At 35.2% G+C, this 20713-nt stretch overlaps 1 protein-coding gene across 1 annotated transcript in view; it reads left to right on the top strand.

The window, feature by feature from the left end:
* Window positions 1–345: 345 nt before the first annotated feature.
* GDI2 (GDP dissociation inhibitor 2) overlaps window positions 346–20713 on the top strand; it is a 34013-nt gene continuing 13645 nt past the window's right edge. The window contains exons 1-4 of the mRNA XM_012550838.2: window positions 346–629; window positions 10294–10401; window positions 11959–12058; window positions 13391–13525. Of these exons, the coding sequence (XP_012406292.1) occupies window positions 585–629; window positions 10294–10401; window positions 11959–12058; window positions 13391–13525 (388 nt within the window). The 5' untranslated portion in view covers window positions 346–584. The remainder of the gene's footprint in view (window positions 630–10293; window positions 10402–11958; window positions 12059–13390; window positions 13526–20713) is intronic.

Genomic DNA, 20713 nt, shown 5'->3' with positions numbered 1-20713 from the left:
GCAGCGCGGCCCCGCCCGGTCCCAGAGCTCCCCGGCGCTAAGCCGGGCGTTAGGCCCCGCTCCGCTAGGGCGCCGCCTCCGCCTCCGCCTCACCCCCCACCCACCACTTTGAAAGTGAGGAGGGCGGGAGCAGAGAAAGGAAGAGATTCGTAGGGGGAGGGGGCGAAGCCTCGCCCTGTACCGCCTCCCTCTCGCGTGGCGTGCAAAAGGGAAGTGCGGTAACGAACGAGGCAGGCTCAGCCAATGGGAGCGCGACAAGCGAAGCGGAAGACCGGTGATTGACAGCCGCCGGGAGCGGCTCTCTCCTGAGCCCGCCCCCTAGGCTGCAGAGCCTGGCCCCGCCTCCTTCCTTCTCGGCTCCTCCCGCTTACTCTTCCCGCAGCCCTCGCTTCTCTCTTCTAATCTGTGGCAGTGGGCGGTTTGTCCTCCTCTGTGCTCCATTTTATCTTCTCTCTGCGCTCGCCCCTCGGCGCGTGCTGCTTCCCTACTCCTTCCCTTGGAGTTGTTTTTCCTCCCTTTCTAGTCCTTGGCCCGCCCCCTCCTTTCTTTTTTTCGTTCCTTCCCCTATCCTCCTGACCCCCGCCATGAATGAGGAGTACGACGTGATCGTGCTGGGCACCGGCCTCACGGTGAGGGCTGGGGGGGAAGGGAGGGGAGGAGGCTGGGCCGTAGGGGGTGGGGGTGGGAGCCACCCGCGGGGGGAGGGGAGGAAGCTGTGCTCTCGGAGGGCGTGAACCGCAAGGTGGGGGAAGGAAAGAGGGGCTCCCCTCTGGGGAGCGTGCGTCGGGTGGGGGCTGGGTCCTGTGACAGCGGCTGCCGTCGCGTCTCGGAACGCTTCCTTCCCTCGCTCCCTTTCCCTGCCCGGGTCGGCGCAGTCGGGCCTGGGCCGCGAACACGTACCCGCTCTCGGGGATGAGTGGCGCGTCTGTTTCCGTATTGAAGACTTTGTGGAGACAGGACTTAGGCAGGCAGCAGTTTATTCTCTGATGCTGTAGCTCTTTGATGTAGTGCACACATCCCTTTTAAACAGTCTATTGTTGGGGAAAGGGAGCCCTGAACTGATAGTCTTCCCCCAGGTGGGGATGAGGACGCTTGAAGAAGCTTAAGGAACCATCGTGTCCCTTTTATAGGAGGCCCCAGGAAGTGGTTTAAATCGTTGAAGGAAGAGGTTTAGATTTTTTACTATTTAAAAAAAAAAATAAAAAAAACTATTTCTCTACTTCTTCAAAAGAGATAAAACTGGTAACTTTTTTTAACTAAACAAAACCCCAAACCCGTAGCCTGGAATTAACTTTTGCTTCTTTCCTCTTTTGGTTGATGACCTCTCCAGATGGGAAGCAGAGGAGGCTAAGGGTGTATGAAATAGTTTCATGGGTCCTTAAGTTACTAAAATTCCATCCCTTGCATCTGTAAACAGGCAAAGGAATTGTGTGATGGGAGAACTTTCTGTGTGACAGCTGTTTGTAAATGTTAGCTAATCCTAAAAAGCTTCCAGTGCAGCATCTAAACAAATTTCCTGAGACTCCGGTCAAGGGGATGCCAAATGTTCGTTTTTCCCACTGTGGTGTTACAGGGTGCGTGCTTACTAAATGTTTAGAAGCTAGACGTGAGAAAGACTTACTGTTAAATTTTGGACTTTTCTTATTTTCCTGTATTTGTTTTTTTCCTTTTTCAATCCATCATTTGGCATTCCTGCTGAGATGTGGGTTAATGGATAGTAAAAGGCCTGATAACTTCATGACACCTTCTTCAGGGAGTTGAAAGAGAAATCAGTAAATGTCTATGTGAGTGTTTTTTTTACTCCATAAATGGCTTTGCCCAATTTGAATTGGTTTGTGTGGAGAAAGGGGACCAAAAAGTGCTTTTAGTAGGGCCATTTTTTTTTCCTTCCCAGAGATAAGCTTTATATTTTAGTATTCCCATTGAATTTTTTTCTAAGAGATCATAACTGTAAGAAAACATTTTAGTTTGATTAATTATGATTCTAATATGCTGCAATATAAAAATACTAATAAAAAGTTTTTCTATGACTTTGGCATATTATATTGAACTCTAATGATTTGTTCATACTTTTTGGATAACTGCAAAAAAAATAAAAAGTAAATAAATTCTCAGTTGCATATCATTTTATGTTTTATTTTAAACTGTGTAGATATTTGTTGGTTGAGTGAGAAAACTGCTGAAGGACAGGGTCAAATCGATTTGAACTCTCACCCCTAAAAATCTTAAAATTTTTCTGTCTTTGAGCTCATCTTGTCTTAGCATTATGTCTTGTGTTATCTAACTCATCTTAAAATTCCTGAGTTGGTGTTAAGTTTTTATATTCAGGAAGCAATATTTGAATATATCAATCTTCAGTTTGCTCTTAGACATATTGTTATATCAATATATCACTTTTGATTGATGTTAAAAGAATTTTAACTAATTTGGTTGGTTGACCTTTTACAAAATATTTATTTATAGTAGGTTTTGATATTTGTACTCATCTTTGTCATCTCATTACAGATTAAATCTGTAAACTGTTATTATCAAACATAGCTATCATGGGCTTTAAAAAAAATTGGGGACTATTATTTACCTGAAAAGTTTTTTTAACGATTTTGAATTATAGAGATTGAATTGAATCTGTCTGTGGTATATTGGAAAGCTGCCAGACCTTTAAGAAAAACAAACTTGTGTATACATTGTTTGTCGTAGATTAGATCAGGTAGCAAGAGCATAGTACTAAATTCTTGGACTTAGGTCCTTGCATGAACCTTCATTTTTACTATATGGCTGTGAATTTTCAGTCACCTAGAATGGTAGGTGAGACCTAGCATGGGTTCATCAAAAACCATGTCAGATTAAGCTCATTTCCTTTTATTGTTGGAGTGACTAGATCAGTGAGTGCTGTGGACTTGGGGGTCAGGAGAGACAAGTTAGATCACCATCAGGCAATTCACTGAGTTTCAATGTTCTCATCACTCTCATCACAGGACAAATCACTCCTGTAATTTTTAACTTGGAGTTATTGTGGTCTTCAAATGAGATGATGAAAATGCCTGAGATAGATCTTTTGTATTAAGAACCTGGAACTATAAAGATAAAAAAATAATCAAATATATTGTGCCTCAGGGAGTTTATATTTTATTGTTGTTCAGGAATTTGTAGTTGTATCCAACTTTGGAGGATTTTCTTGGCAAAGATACTAGAATAACTTGCTGTTTCCTTCTTCAGCTTTGCTCATTCACAATTGAGGAAACTGAAGAAAAAGGGGCTAAGAGACTTGTCCAAGGGTCACAAGTCTGAACTCTATCAGCTGGCCCCCACTTAGCTGCCCCTTATATTTTTGGGAGGACAGATAGTAGATACAACCTATTTAAAATGTGCCAAACAAACAGAAGGTAATTTAGGAAAATGCTAAGTGTTAGGAGCTGGGGAAACTGGGGAAAGACTTTGTACTGAAGGTGATGTTTGAGCCGAGTTCTGAAAGAATAGGAATTTTAAGGAAGGGAGATGAGAAGCCGATCCAGGCAAGGGGGACAGCTTGTTAATACCATCAAGATTGGCTATCTTGTTTGAAGAATATAGATAATAGGTTTAACCAGTGTGTTTGAAAGAGAGCAGCATAATAAGACTGGAGCCAGGCTGTGAAGGCCTCCAGATGGGGAGTATTTAGCCTGGGTTATATGCCTTAGAGATCTCTTAAATATTTAAAGATGGCCATATAGATTAAAGGCATTAGACTTGTTCTACTAGTCCTATGTATAAAAATGCTAATGATAAAGGTTATCCAAAATTAGAATGAATACTTTGCAATTCTGAGAGGCAGCCTGGTGAAATGGATAAGAAAGAACATTCTTCAAAGCCAAGAAGATCTGAGTTCAAGTTCTGCCTATCACATTGAATGGCTATGTGACCCTCTGGCATATCACTTAGTTCTAGGTGCCCCAAGCTGCTCTTTTAGTCTATGTTAAAAGAGGAGGTGCCAACTTGCATTGGCAGAAAAATTTCCTCATCTAGATGTTACCTTTATCAGTGAAATCACAGGTCCAGTTCCTATCCCTATGTTCGCATCATAAAAGATGTTAGGGTGTGATTAAATCCTGGATTTAGGATTTGGGTATATGTTAGATTAGGTGATTTATAAGATCGTTTGTTTGGCCATTTTTAGTATAGTTCATTAATATTGGCATATTAATAAGCCAAATTCAGTTTCTAATGTTTTAATGTTTTCTGATAGTTGACAAATAAAAAGTACTAAAGAATTCCATGAATTTTGTTTCACCTTAATTTAGAAAGAAATCTACAGTATTGTTACATCACTAGAGTTGCATTATTTATCATGAAAAAAGAAACGAAAAAAGACAAATTCTGATGCTTTAGTAGTGGTTCAAATGAGTTTTATCTTTGTTTTATTTTTCTTCCTAAGGATAATTTACCATACCTGCATTTTAAACAATTTGGGTAGGTCACTTCCATTTATGTAAGAAAATATGAAGTGCAAATGGTGGGGCGTCATAACTTGGATACTGAAAATAGTGTTGTAATTTCGGTTTGACTTTTTGGTATACGCTGTCATTCTCTGGTCAGCTCTTTGTGGATGTGCTCCAACCATGGTAATTAAAAATGAATAGTATTTTGTAGCAACTAAACTAACATTTTCTTTTTTCATCAAGTAGGAGTCATTAATAAAATGATGAAGCTATGCCATTAAAAAATATAAAGGGATTGAAGATTAAATACAGGAGAAACTTAATTGAAGTAACATTTTGATATTAATGTTCTTATGTGATATATTTCTATTATTAATCTCTAAAATATATTTGTAATAATGTTTTTCCACTTAATATTTTATTTTTTCTAGTTACATGTAAAGATAGTTTTTAACATTCATTTTTGTAAGATTCAATTGCAAATTTCCCTCCTTTTTCTCTTCCCTCCTCAAGATAGCAAGCAATGCAATATGGGTTATATATATACCATCATTTCCATACCATCTAATATTTCTGATTGTATAATAGCAAATTTTAATTTTTATGCTTTATAAAGGATAATACAATTTTAGGATTTAAAAAAATGTAGATAAATTTTGTGTGCTTGTCTTAAATGTTGAAATTGATTTCCTTTATTCCAAGGCTTAACACAAAGTTTGCATAAAGATTTACAAGTAGAAAGGAGATTAATGCTAATTTAGTCCAACTCCCTTATTTTAGACATAAGGGGAAAAAAAGTCCCAAAGGTCACAGTGATATCAAAACTAGGAGTTGAATCCTGATTCTTTGATTCTAAATCCTTCATTTTCTCTACTATTGGGAAACAGTCCTTAACATTTTTTTTCAAGCCTTACTGTCTAATTATTTAAAGTGCTGTGATTTTTTTTTTTTTTTTTAAGAGTTTGTGATCCTGTGGATCCATACTAATTTGAATGGAGTGTGAAATGCTGCATATTTTAATAGAGGCTGTGTGACACTTGAGCACTTAAAATATATATGTGGGTTTTTGTGGTGACTGTGTATTTTAAAATCAGCCGGAGTCAGGAATTCGGGTTAAGAGAAAATCTTCAGTCTTTATTCTCAGTAGAGGTGAAGAAGGATCAGAGGTGAAGGGGCGGTTCACGATCATAATGTGTGCTGCTGAGTCAAGAAGCCAGCCAGACCAGAAGCCAGCCAGCACTCTCTCTCTGCCCCTCTGCCTCCACCCACCAAAATCGTCATTTCCTATACAATACATCAGGACTTGCACAAAGAGTGGGCGGGGGCCATTCTTTCTCCAAGCATATATATTAATAGAGTATGGTCCAATTACTATTTAGCCTCATGTGCTTGGGACCTCAGTGCATCAACTCGAGCTTCAGCCCATTACAGGTTTTTCTTGCAAAAATGGAGCCCTGACATACACTTGTGCCATATGGAAAGATGGCTATTTGGACCCTCAAGTGGTTCATCTTTGCATCTCATAGTGCTTTGCAAATAATAAGGATTCACTCAGTATTTGTTGAATTGAATAGAATGCATAAATATTTTAGAATACATTTTGAATTAGTAATTATTACACTTACAAAATATGATACTGATTTATTTGTGCTCCTTCTGACTTTAAGTCATTGACAACATAATCCATTTTATTTAATTTTTGCTGAGGCAATTAGGGTTAAGTGATTTGCCCAGGATCACACAGTTAGGAAGTGTTTAGTGTCTGAGCTTAAATTTGAACTCAGGACCTCCTGATTTCAGTGCTTCACTGAGCCACCTAGCTACCCCCAACATGATCCATTTTAAACTGGTTTATGTTAACTAGAATTGCTGTTTGCATATATCATTTTAATTATGGATAAGTTTTACTTTATATCTTTAAGAATTTAGATTTCCTTTATCATGTTTTACATAGGGAAAAAATATTATAAATACCATTAGTTCTGTGGCAAAAGCAGTGTCTACTCAAATGGTCCCAGAGGAACAAACATTGGACTTCGAAAATCTGACTTATCTAATCCCAGCTCTGTTATTGTCTTGACTGTGTGACCTTAGGAAAAGCATTTTCCTCTCTCTCAAAATTTCCTTATCTTTAAAGTGAGGAGCTTAGTAGTTAGTAGTTAGCTTGATCTAAGACTCATTCTAATTCTAATATTGCATGGTTCTGTGATAGCTGCTCAGACTGTATTAGAAATGTAGTATTCTGGCAAGATTCTCAAGGGAAATAGGATGACTGCTACTTTCATTTGAGATATTTTGAGGTGTTACTGCTAGGTCCTATTCCCTCCTTCTGTGGCAAAAACAATGTCTACTTAAATGGACCCAGAGGAACAAACATTGGACTTTGAAAACCTGACCTTTCTCTCTCTCTCTCTCTCTCTCTCTCTCTCTCTCTCTCTCTCTCTCTCTCTCTCTCTCGACTTGCCCAGGGTTACACAGCTGGGAAGTGTTATTAAGTTTGAGGCCAAATTTGAACTCAGGTTCTCTTGACTTCAGGGGTAGTGCTCTATCCACTGCACCACCTAGCTGGCCCCCCATTTGGGATTTTCTTAGCTAAGACATGGAAGTGGCCTTCCATTCCTTCTTCATCTGCTCATTTTGCAGGAGAGATTACTTAGGCAAACAGGGGTAAGTGATTTTTCCCTGGGTTGTACAGCTACTAAGTTGTCTGAGGCTGGGATTTGAATTCTTTCTGACTCCAGGCCTGACACCTGGTCTACTGTACTACCTTTTCCTGCCTCCTTGCTATTTGCTACTAGTTAAAAAAGAGAAAAATCAGTTACAACAGATTGTGTACTCATGAATACAAGCAAATGTATATATTAAAACAATCTTTAATAAACTCAAGCATCTTAACTACTAGGTCAGGAATTAACAGTTGACAAAAGTTACCGGGAAAAGTGGAAAAGCAATCTGGTAGAAATAAGATACAGACCAGCATTTTATATACTCTAAATGTCTACATTATCTCAAAATGAAATGCCAGATCATAAACAAATTAGAGGAACAAAGGAGAAATTCCTTTTTTTTTTTCAACTACAGGTTTCTGATATAAAAAAATAGAGAAGACTATAGAATAGAAAAGATCACAGAAGATAAAATAAAAAATTTAGATTACATAAAATTAAGTTTTTGTACAAACAAAACCAATAGAGTTTAAATTAGAAAGGAAATAAAAATTTAAAGTGAGAGGTAGGAGAGATGGAAAGGCTTTACAATTACTCTGATAGAAGATTTGACAACCAAGAAGAATTGTTTAAAATATGTAAGAATGAAAGCCATTCCTTAATGCAAATTTTGGTGTAAACTGTACATAGTAAATATTTTAGGGTTGTGGATCAAAAGGCACAATCAAGGATTATAATATAGATAACAAAAGAGGAAAAATTTTCTGGTGTAGCATTTGCCTCTTGTCAAAGCTCTTTTGGTCCATAAAATTTTCATAAAATTCTGGAATAACTCGAACTTGAATCCCTTCAGAAAATGGCAATATGACCAACTAGCCCAGATGTTGCTTTCAGATGTTTTGAAGAGCCTGGCCTTAGCAAGTGAGGATAGAAGAATGGGCAAATAAAAAGAATCCCACCATTAAAAGCTATTATGGTGACATAAATTTTAAAAAATATTAAAAATACAAATACTGCAAGCAGTCATAAAGAATTCAGGTACCAAGGAGTTATAGACAGGAAGACCATGTTTGATTTAGCAGTTGCCATCATAAAGGAGTGGAGAACTTGGTAATACGGTATTACAGAATTTAAAAGATATAGATAGGCTTACAAGCAAGAATAACTTAAACTCTGAAACACGTAAGTTTAATCCTAAATGGGCAAAATGGACATTTAACAAAATAGAGCACTTATAAAGAAAACACAGGAGTTAAGGGAAAAAAATAACCATCAGCAAGTAAATTATAAGAGACTAAACAACAATGAAATGTTTCATTCTTTAATACTGGGAGATGATACTTGTGTCCTTCAAATTCTCATCAGAGACAGCCATGAGATAATGAAGAGCAGAACCAAGAGAACATTTGTTATATGCAATAACAGCAGTGTTATTTTAAGAACAACTTTGAACATCCAATGCATTCAGAATACCTGAATCAGGAAGATGCTGTTTGAATCCAGAAAGATTACTGTGATTGTAGGTAATGATCAGCAAGTTGATTCAGAAAAACATGGAAAAACTTGGACTTATGAAGGAAGATGCTACCCACTTCAGAAAAACAGATGATAAGAGGAAATAAGCATAGTATGGTCTTAAATATATGTGTATGAGTGTATATGTGTGTTTGTTTATAGATATCTATGGATATGTGTGTTTATGTCCATATTAATTATAGCCTCCTTTAAGGCTATAGGGGAGGAGTGAGGGGGAAAAAATGAGAAGGTTCATAGCAGAGAACAAAAGAAAAGCTGGGTTGCTTCAGAAACAGAGTATAAGTTATATAGGTTTTCTTGAAATAGAAATTTGTTTTAAATTGAATCCTATTGAAATTTATTGTCTTAGGGGCAGGTAAGTGGCGCAGTGGATAGAGCACCAGCCCTGAAGTCAGGAGGACCTGAGTTCAAATTTGACCTCAAGACACTTAACACTTCCTAACTGTGGGACCCCTGAGCAGGTCACTTAACCTCAATGACCTCAGCAAAAAAGAAAGAAAGAAAAGAAAAGAAATGTATTATCTTATTAAATCTGCTTTGTACATGACATTTTTTTTCTTTAACACGTCTTGTATTCAAGTAACAACAAGAACAAAAAAACATTCTCAACAGCAGTTATAGACAGAGGATGCAGAGGATCGGGAGTGGTTGTTACAGTTTGTCCATCTTAAAAGAAGGGAAAGGGAGGGCAAGAAAAATATAAGAGAAAGAATAGGAAAACTTCCCACATAATTGGGGTATATAACTAGAAGTCTGCAAATAAGAAAATGGGAGCAATTAATATTTGAACCTCATTCATCTAAACTAGTCAAAGGGAGGAAAAATTTTACTCAATTAAGGAGGCAAAAGAGAAGGAAGGAAATGGAAGAAGGGGAAATAAAAAGGATAGGAGAGGGGGAGGAGTAATAGTCTTAAAACAAACTTTTAAAAAATAGCTTTTTATTTATTATATAATTGTGATGGAATACTATTTTGCTATAGATGAAGAGAATGGTTTTAGAGAAATCTGGAAAGACATGTATGAATTGATGTAATGTGGGGTGAGCAGAACCAAAAGAATAGTTTTAATATCGTGACAACCAAACAACGTTGAAAGACTTAGAAATATGGATCATTGGAATGGCCACAATTCCAGAGGACTGATGATGAAATATGCAGGTTGAGATTTGTTTTTAGACAGCCAAAGCAGGAATTTATTTTCCATCACTATATAAATTTACAACTGTGGTTTTATCTTTCTCAGTTGGAAGAAGTGATGGTATGAGGGTAAAGTAGATTTTTGTTTATTGAAAAAAAAATTAATTAAAAATAATCTTTTGTTGATAAAGATTCCTATATTCATAGTCTCAGTACTGCAGTTAGCAAATTCCTATTGCATATATATGTATGAATTTTGAATGACTTGCATATATATTCCTTATTATTCTTCCTGGTTTCATTCCTAAGAGTATAGTTATTTTTGCTAGCCTTTTGCTAGTTTTATCCCATAAATTCCATTTAAAATCTTGATTCAGTTAAAATGGTTCCTCGTCTTACTGCCTCCATTAATTTTTTTGCTTTGTAAAAAGTATCATCCTAATTGTGAAGTAGTGGTAGCTAGGAATTTTTGCCGTTAGCACTTGTGGCATACCTTTCTACCTTTTAAAAATACTTATTCTCTTCATCTCTTTATATAGGAATGTATCCTTTCTGGGATCATGTCAGTAAATGGAAAGAAGGTCCTTCACATGGATAGAAACTCCTATTATGGAGGTGAAAGTGCATCCATTACACCACTGGAAGATGTAAGTTGTAGTTAGTAATTCATTTTTCTATTATCAAATGTCAGATTTTTAAGATGATCTCATTACATAATGATGTTGATGTTTACATGGGGGTTATATTTGTATAGTATTTATATACATTTATATCCTTCTGAACATCTTTGTTCTTCTGAACAAAAGTTTAGTACTACTAATAGGCTGCTGTTTCATGCAGTTTTTTATTATTGTTTGACCTGTGATTTTATTATTGTAAGGAAGTTCTGATATTTCCTTTACCAATGCAAAATGGTAGGAATTCGTCAAATACTCTCAAATACTGAGCAAGATTAGGTGACTTGATTTGGAGATGTAACTTATAAAAGCATTTTAAATTCTTATTTGGGATTGGAATAATAGAAGTTTTGTGATCTTTAATACCTACCATTTGTAGTTGATTTGTTATGATTGTCTTTTTTATGCTTAAATGATTGTGGGCAAGAAACATTGATTTGTTCTTTTGATACATCTTTCGCATGAAAATTTTGGAAACAACATGCCTAATTCAACATTAAATTCTCCTGTTAGTAGAAATTTTAGGAAATTATACAGAATTTTGTTTAGTTGCATGCTTATGAATTTGAGAAAGCTGAGTAATATGAAAAACAAATAAGTGAATTAGGCTTCCTTTTCTAGGATAAGAAATAACATATCCTTCTGTATTATCAACAGTTGTTCTTATATTCTTGAATATAATATTGGGAGGTGGCTTTTTTATATACATTATCTCCTTTGAGCATCAATATAACCTTGTTTTATTTGTTTATTTTGAGGGGCAGTTGGGTTTAAGTGACTTGCTCAGGAACACACAATTAAGAAGTATTAAGTGCCTGAAGCTGCATTTGAACTCGGGTCCTCCTGACTTAAGAACCCGTGCTATCCATTGTACCATCTAGCTGCCCCTTGAATATAATATTTAATATATTCTTGGAAATTGTAAACATAAGTTTAAAAAAATTTGAACAGGTTAATTTTGATTTGAACTGATCTTAAAACTATTTTGGCAGCTGAAAGAATTAAATCTTGTTTTCAGCTTTTCTAATCTATAGTAATAGAAGGAAAAACTTGCTCTTATAACTTGTTCAGTGAAGAAATGAGTTTTAGATTATTTTTACAAATAAGGGATGTTATTGAAAGCAATAGAGTAAATGCAGGCTGCTGATAGTATTTTTTTCTTTTGTGAAGTAGTCCTGGGTGAGTAATTAATGCATCTAGTTCTTGCTACTGAACTGACTGTCCAGTTACTTTCTATAGATTAATGGAAGAGATCCTGGAACTTTTTTTTTATAATAAAGGAGATAATCCTTCAGTGGATCTGGACTTGAGCCTTATTAAACAGTCCAACCTGAGAAGGCTTCACATATGAGCAACATCAAGAACTGCCTTCTACTAAAATTTCACTTATTTTAAAACATTGGTATTAACAATGCAGAAACTGACAAATTTATCTTTCTTTGGATCTAACTTCACATTGAAATATATATATTGAAATTCAAAGAAAAAATAAATGGGCAATTAAATATGTACTATTTTCTTTTTTAGTTATATAAGAGGTTTAATATACCAGGAACACCACCAGCCTCAATGGGAAGAGGAAGAGACTGGAATGTGGACCTAATCCCCAAATTCCTTATGGCAAATGGTAAGGAATACCAATGATTTTGGTTTTCTCTCTCTTATATCCAGTTTTATAAGTAGAAAAAAAGGTTCTGAAAAACTTAACACTGGAAGATGTAAGTAGCGATAAACTGTTCCTTCTACTTCTATCAGCAATAGGTATTTAAAATATTGATACTTAAGTAACTTTTACATTTATATAGGGGTGATGTCCAAAATCATACTGTTCCTTTTGCAACAGTGTGTTAAGTAGCATATTATATTCAGATCATCAAGACTAAATATTAAATTGGGAGGATCAGAAAATATCTTCACATAATAACATTAAAGCCTTATGGTATAATGGCAAGCATTCATTACAGATATGATAGTCATACTTTTGAATTATCATAAAAGTAAATTAAGGATTGTTTGTTTCTAGCCCACATGGTTTTGAATTTTCTCCAAGTAGAATAAGCTTGTGAATCCATGTAAAGTTATGAAAAAGTTTTCAGAAACCTAAATACTAACTTTAAAATGATCATTTGCATAAATTATTCACTAACTTAACTCAAGTCATTTATTTGGAATACTTTTTTCTTACAAGTATGAAAGCAATAAATATTTACTTAATCCTATTGTGAGTAAACTGTTAAAAAAAATTACAGGTCAGGAATCAATGCATCTAGAAACAATGGTTATTTAAATATAGATTGAATCACATTTAAATGTAAATTATTTAAATGGTTACTTAAAATGTAGACTGAAAGGATTGATTTATAAGTTGTACACCATCACTTTGTTTGGATAAATGAATTTCCTATATTTTTGCTCATTTCTGAGATAGTATTTCCTAAATACCTAAGTAATACAGGTATGAGAAACTTAGAAAATAGATCTAAATAAACACTCACCTTCTTGATTCTCCCTTAGTTCTTTCTTGTACTTTTTCTCTATTGATTATTTCAAATTTATCCTCTCTGTAGATTATTTGTAAATAGTTATTTGTATGTTGCCTTCCTCATTGGATTGTATCAGGAAGTGTCTTCTCCCGTTTTTTGGGGGGAAAGGATGGTAAAGTATCTCTAGCACTTGGCAGCGCAGTACTTGTCACATGATCATTTAATAAATGTTTATTAGCTAACTTAGTGAAAGATTTATAAGGTAAAAATGGATATTCTAGTGCTCGACTATAGCAAAGCATGATGTGAGCATTTTGTGCAGTTGTATCTGTAGTAGCAATATAATAGTATTCACAATTTTTAATAGGAAGGAGAAAATAATGTTTATAATCTTGAATTTTTTTGTCAGATTTCTTTATTAACCAAGTACAAATAACAGTTTTGCTAAATCTTTATGATATTAATCTTTTTTATAGGTCAGTTGGTTAAGATGCTGCTTTATACAGAAGTCACCAGGTATTTGGACTTCAAAGTAACCGAAGGAAGTTTTGTCTACAAAGGAGGGAAAATCTACAAAGTTCCTTCCACAGAGGCAGAAGCCTTGGCATCTAGTAAGTAGTTAAACTTTAAATTTTATTTTCTTAAGTTCACTGAGCTGGGAGGGATCTTAAGTCCAGTTTCTTCATATTATAGATGAGGAAACTTAAGATACAGACAATTTAAAGGAGTTATCAGTAAATGTTTATTAAGAATTTATTATGAACTAAGTTATTGTCCTAAGTCATGGGGAGGGATACAAAGAAAAGTAAAAACGGTCCCCTCCTCCCTGAGCTTATGTCCTAATGAGGAAGTCACATGTAAATAATTGAGTACAACCGAGTAAATGGAAGATAACTAGTAAATGGCAGAGCTCAGTACAACTCGGCTTCTAATCCCAGTGTTCTTTCCATGAATGAGCTTCTCCCGTTCCACTTTCTCTTGGTGCTCCCTCATCCCCTCCCCCCTTAATTTGGTGGGACTTAATTTTTAACTTTAATAGAAAAATCTCAGTTCAAATTGATTTTAGGCATATACTGTAAGTTACTTAACCTCTGTTTACTTTAAATATAAAATGGGGATAATAGTGGCTCCACCTTCTAGGGTTGTTATGACAATCAAATTGTAAATTCTTACAATTATAAAGCACTCAGAATGTCTAGCACATAGTAAATGCTATGTAAATGTTAGATATTATTAACTTCCTAGCTATGCTTGCTATTCCTTGATTTAGGAGGAAAAATAATCTGGGGGAAGAAGGATGGATTTCAAATTTTCTAGAGAAATCTGCAGTACTGAAATATCTCACCGATTAGCCTGTTATTCATAAATTTAAATAAAAATAAAAATAAATTCAAATTTAATTTCATACATTGATTCTTTTGGAATACTCTTTGCCAAATTGATTTTTTTAAATGAAGTACATTTTTGCTAGGAAATTTCTATTGTCATCATCAACGCAAGTTTGAACATCTGATGAGAGTATAACACTGTGATAGAGCTAGATAAAATAGTGCCTTCCATCACGGAACTTTATAGTCTAATTAGGGATATAGAATGTAAGCACCAAAACATAAATGGCAAGATCTGATAGCATGTAAAGGCCTGTTGAGTTGCATAGATAATAAGCTCTATTCAATTTATAATAAGATTTTTGTCAGTAGTTTTCTTTAACACCACATATAGTTCTAATTTACTCATATTTTCTATTTCTATGAATTTGTACCTTTTATTACATAATAATCCTATATATAATTATATATTTATAATATAATTATATAATATGATATAATAATAAATATATAATTATATAATATAATAAATCCCTGAGAAACTGGGGATATGGTTAGGAATTGTACCTATTCATTGGTAAAGGATTGAAAACTGTTTTGTCTGTGTCCACATAGCTGAGGTGCATCAGAGACTGGCTTGAATTCAATTCTTCCCGACTTTGCAATCAGCTCCATACCTGGAAACCAGGGGAAATTGTGCAAACAGGCCCAGCTTCTTTCCCATTGCACATTTCTCTGTGCAATCTTCCTCTTAAGAGACTTTGAATAGTGATGTGGTCTGACCCACTCCCACCTACCTTATGCCATCATTTGGAGATGATGGTTATTTCATGACTTGTTACCAATATGACAAAACTAGAATATCTCATACAAAAGATGGATCTTTGTCTCAGCAAGAAACTTCGAGGTCATTCATTAAAAGCATTAGGCAGTTTTACAAAAGCAGTCTGAACTAATTTTCTCTGACTATTCACTTCTGAGTCCAGAGTATATGTGCTGATGGACTATCTATCATAATCTATAGATGTCTTGAGTAGTTAGCTAATTCTTTTGTGACATTACAGACATTTTAGAAGGCTTGGTCAATGGTTTGGTAATTAATGCCATACACTGTCTATGGGGAATCATGGAGAAGAATTGGGACTCTCTATTAGGCATTCACTGTGATGTAAACCTCTTTGGCAGGGATGTCTGGTTCTTTTTTTAAAGGTTTACTTGATCAGTACAACTTTTTTTTTTTTTTTTTTTTTTAATTTTTATTTAATAGCCTTTTATTTACAGATTATATGCATGGGTAACTTTACAGCGTTAACAATTGCCAAACCTCTTGTTCCAATTTTTCACCTCTTACCCCCCACCCCCTCCCCTAGATGGCAGGATGACCAGTAGATGTTAAATACATTCAAATATAAATTAGATACACAATAAGTATACATGACCAAAACATTATTTTGCTGTATAAAAAGAATCAGACTCTGAAATATTGTACAGTTAGCTTGTGAAGGAAATCAAAAATGCAGGTGGGCATAAATATAGGGATTGGGAATTCAATGTAATGGTTTTTAGTCATCTCCCAGAGTTTTTTCTGGGCATAGCTAGTTCAGTTCATTACTGCTCCATTAGAAATGATTTGGTTGATCTCGTTGCTGAGGATGGCCAGGTCCATCAGAACTGGTCATCATCTAGTATTGTTGTTGAAGTATATAATGATCTCCTGGTGTCCTGCTCATTTCACTCAGCATCAGTTCGTGTAAGTCTCTCCAGGCCTTTCTGAAATCATCCTGTTGGTCATTTCTTACAGAACAGTAATATTCCATAATATTCATATACCACAATTTATTTAGTCTTTCTCCAACTGATGGACATCCATTCAGTTTCCAGTTTCTAGCCACTACAAAAAGGGCTGCCACAAACATTCGTGCACATACAGGTCCCTTTCCCTTCTTTATAATCTCTTTGGGATATAAGCCTAGTAGTAACACTGCTGGATCAAAGGGTGTGCACAGTTTGATAACTTTTTGAGCATAGTTCCAAACTACTCTCCAAAATGGTTGGATTCGTTCACAACTCCACCAACAATGTATCAATGTCCCAGTTTTCCCACATCCCCTCCAACAATCATTATTTTTTCCTGTCATCTTAGCCAATCGATCAGTACAACTTTAAAGAAATTTTTTATGATTTTAGAGGTTACTTTTAAGGTATTATTGCTCTAATGAACCTAATATTTATTTTTAATCAACAATATGTGTCCTATACTTTATATTACATGAATCATATTTTCTATTATCTTTCAATCAATCATGACTTTTTTTCCCCCTGAGGTAATTAGGATTAAGTTACTTGCCCAGGGTCACACAGCTAGGAAGGTTAAGTGTCTGAGCCCAGATTTGAACTCAGATCTTCTTGACTTTAGGGCTGATGCTCTATCCTCTGCACCGCTGCCACAATCATATGACTCTTAAGATGTGATGTGACTTAATGTCATTTGTGAATATCTGTTTTCATCCCATCAATCATCAAGGATACTTTTGATACCTATAGAGCTCATTCTCAACATTGTAGACATGGGAAGCATATGTTATTTGTTTAATATTTTCCTTTTTTGGTAATAGTAAGATTTGAGATTTTCCACAAATCTTTTTATTATTCTTCTCTCTTTCTGATAGTTTGAGATCAGTTAATACTTTGAAATTGTGATGTTTCCAATATGGCCTTCCTTTGTGCATATATGATCTCAACCAACTGCTCTTTTCATCTTTATTTTATTTAGTACCATTTCTACTACCATTTCTAACAGATATCATATATGACTTGGATGTTGGACACCAAACTTCTTGATTATAGTTTTTTATTTAAAAATTTCAAGTCTTTTTCCATTTTTTTTTTTTTTACCTCTGTTGTACTTTTTTTTTTTTTTAATAATTATAACTTTTTATTGACAGAGCCCATGCCTGGGTAATTTTTTACAACATTATCCCTTGCACTCACTTCTGTTCCGATTTTTCCACTCCCTCTCTCCACCCTCTCCCCAAGATGGCAAGCAGTCCTGTACATGTTAAATATGTCGCAGTATATCCTAGATAAAATATATGTAGAATATAATAGAATATGCAGAACCAAACAGTTCTCTTGTTGCACGGGAAGAATTGGATTCAGAAGGTAAAAATAACCTGGGAAGAAGATCCAAAATGCAAACAGTTTACATTCATTTCCCAGTGTTCTTTCTTTGGGTGTAGCTGCTTCTGTCCCTCGTTGATCAGTTGAAACTGAGTTAGATCTTCTCTTTGTCAAAGAAATCCACTTCCATCAAAATACATCCTCATACAGTAATATTGTTGAAGTATATAATAATAATCTGGTTCTGCTCATTTCACTTAGCATCAGTTCATGTAAGTCTCTCCAAGCCTCTCTGTATTCATCCTGCTGGTCATTTCTTACAGAACAATAATATTCCATAACATTCATATGCCACAATTTACCCAACCATTCTCCAATTGAGGGCATCCATTCATTTTCCAGTTTCTAGCCATGACAAACAGGGTTGGCACAAACATTCTGGCACATGCAGGGTCCTTTCCCTTCTTTAGTATCTCTTTGGGGTATAAGCCCAGTAGAAACACTGCTGGGTCAAAGGGTATGATAACTTTTGGGGCATAGTTCCAAATTGCTCTCCAGAATAATTGGATTCGCTCACAGTACCACCAGCAATGCATCAGTGTCCCAGTTTTCCTGCATCCCCTCCAACATTCATCATTATTTTTTCCTTCATCTTAGCCAATCTGACAGGTGTGTAGTGGTATCTCAGAGTTGTCTTAATTTGCATTTCTCTGATTAATAATGACTTGGAGCATCTTTTCATATGGCTAGAAATAGTTTCAATTTCATTCTCTAAAAATTGTCAGTTCATATCCTTTGACCATTTATCAATTGGAGAATGACTTGATTTCTTATAAATTAGAGTCAATTCTCTATACATTTTGGAAATCAAAACCTTTAACTGTGAAAATGTTTTCCCAGTTTGTTGCTTCCCTTCTAATCTTGTTTGCATTAGTTTTGTTTGTACAAAGGCTTTTTAATTTGATGTAATCAAAATTTTCTATTTTGTGATCAGTAATGATCTCTAGTTCATCTTTGGTCACAAATTTCTTCCTCCTCCACAAGTCTGAGAGATGAACTATCCTATGTTCCTCTAATTTATTTATAATCTCATTCTTTATGCCTAAATCATGGACCCATTTTGATCTTATCTTGGTATATGGTGTTAAGTGTGGATCCATGCCTAAATTCTGCCATACTAATTTCCAGTTATCCCAGCAGTTTTTGTCAAATAATGAATTCTTATCCCAAAAGTTAGCATCTTTGAGTTTGTCAAACACTAGATTGTTATAGTTGACTATTTTGTCTTGTGAACCTAACCTATTCCACTGTTCAGCTAATCTATTTCTTAGCTAATACCAAATGGTTTTGGTGACTGCTCCTTTATAATATAGTTTTAGATCAGGTACAGCTAGGCCACCTTCATTTGATTTTTTTTTTCATTAATTTCCTTGAGATTCTCAACCTTTTCTTCTTCCATATGAATTTTATTGTCATTTTTTCTAAATCATTAAAATATTTTCTTGGGAGTCTGATTGGTATAGCACTAAATAAATAGATTAGCTTACCTCTGTTGTACTTTTATGATTAAATTCTTAAAATACCTTTTGGATTACTACTTAACTGGATATGTTGACAAGCATTCTTCTATTATTTTGGATCAGATCTGTGATTTGATTGGTGTAGGGCATTTTTGATGAGCAGACTTCCCTCTGTCAAAGCACATAAGCACCTATTCTGTATCTTACTCTGTAAAAATTATCCGGGGCATTGAGAAGTTAGATTACTTGTCCAAGGTCTCTGAGTCAATCTGTCAGAGACTGGTCCTCCAAAAGATTCTCCTGACTGAGGCCAGTGTGCTCATACTAACTCACACATGCAGGTTTGCTCTTACTCTTGCTCTCTCACACTTCACCAAACTTTCTTTGAAATTATCTTTTGTTCAGCAGCTTTTAAATTTTTTTTTTATTTTGAGATGATAGTACTCATCATCTTAGAACATTTTTTCTATAAAGTTAAAAGGTTTTACAAATAGAATTTATTTTTTTAAGTATATTTATGTTTTTTTTTTAAACCTTATCAAAAATTTCCCCAGACAGCCTTTTTTTTTTTTTAAATAACTTTTTATTTAGAAGTTATATGCATGGGTAATTTTATAGCATTGACAATTGCCAAACCTTTTGTTCCGATTTTTCCCTTCCTTCTCCCACCCCCTCCCCCAGATGGCAGGTTGACCAATACATGTTAAATATGTTAAAGTATAAATTAAATACAAAATAAGTATACTTGTCCAAACAGCTATTTTGCTGTACAAAAAGAATTAGACTCTGAAATAGTGTATAATTCATCTGTGAAGGAAGTCAAAAATGCAGGCAGACAAAAATAGAGGGATTGGGAATTCTATGTAATGGTTCTTAGTCATCTCCCAGAATTCTTTCGCTGGGTGTAGCTGGTTCAATTCATTCCTGCTCCAGACAGCCATTTCTTACCAAAAAATGTCCCTTTTGGGGGGGGAGGGAGCTGGGGAAGTTAGGGTTAAGTGACTTGCCCAAGGTCACTCAGCTAGGAAATGTTAAGTGTCTGAGGCTAGATTTGAACTCGGGTCCTCCTGACTTCAAGGCTGGTATTCTATCTACTACACCACCTGGCTGTCCCCCCCCCCCCCCCCCCAAAAAAAAAAAAAAAAATGTCATCTTTTTTAAAGCCAAAGAAGTGAAAAAAGTTTTACATTGAAAAAGTCTGAAAATAGGTGCAGTGTCCTGCACTTGTGTGTTTTCCATCTCAGCAAAGGACAGTATACGGGATGTCTTCTTATATCCCTTCTTTGAAATCATGTTTATTCAAAAGAGTTGGGAAATAGGATTACTAGTGACTGTCACATCTCTTGTTGGCTGACTAAGGTAGTTTCTGGCTTTCCATAGATTTAAACTTAACTTAGGAAATATAGTAATAGTTTGTGTTTACATAGTGTTTTACACATGTATCATTTTTTCAATGTTAGCAGTTTGTTTAAATAGATCAATATGACTCAATTGCATGCCAGTCTTTCAGCTTGATACTGATACAGATCTTTGTCTAATACTTTAATAAGAAGAAAAATAAGTAAAAACATGTGAGATGCTTTAAGCCAGTTAGTGAGGGAGAGGTAATTATTAACAGTTGTATAGGTGAAGAAATAAATGATGGTTTTGTCTTTGGCTGCAGAGTCAGAACTGAAGCTAGGATTATTCTGATTGTAAGGCCAGCTCTCTACTCTGACCACCTAATTGCCTAAGGCATAGACAACTCATTTGGAAATGTTTCCTACAAAAGTAGTATGTTTTTTACTTGTCAAAATATTTTATGGTTTATATGATGGTATTTGGTGTTTCT

The sequence above is a fragment of the Sarcophilus harrisii genome, chromosome 5 (assembly GCF_902635505.1).
Source record: "Sarcophilus harrisii chromosome 5, mSarHar1.11, whole genome shotgun sequence".
In the NCBI taxonomy this organism is placed as follows: Eukaryota; Metazoa; Chordata; class Mammalia; order Dasyuromorphia; family Dasyuridae; genus Sarcophilus; species Sarcophilus harrisii.
The sequence above is the reverse complement of the archived record's forward strand: the minus strand, read 5'-3'. Positions and strand labels throughout refer to the sequence as shown.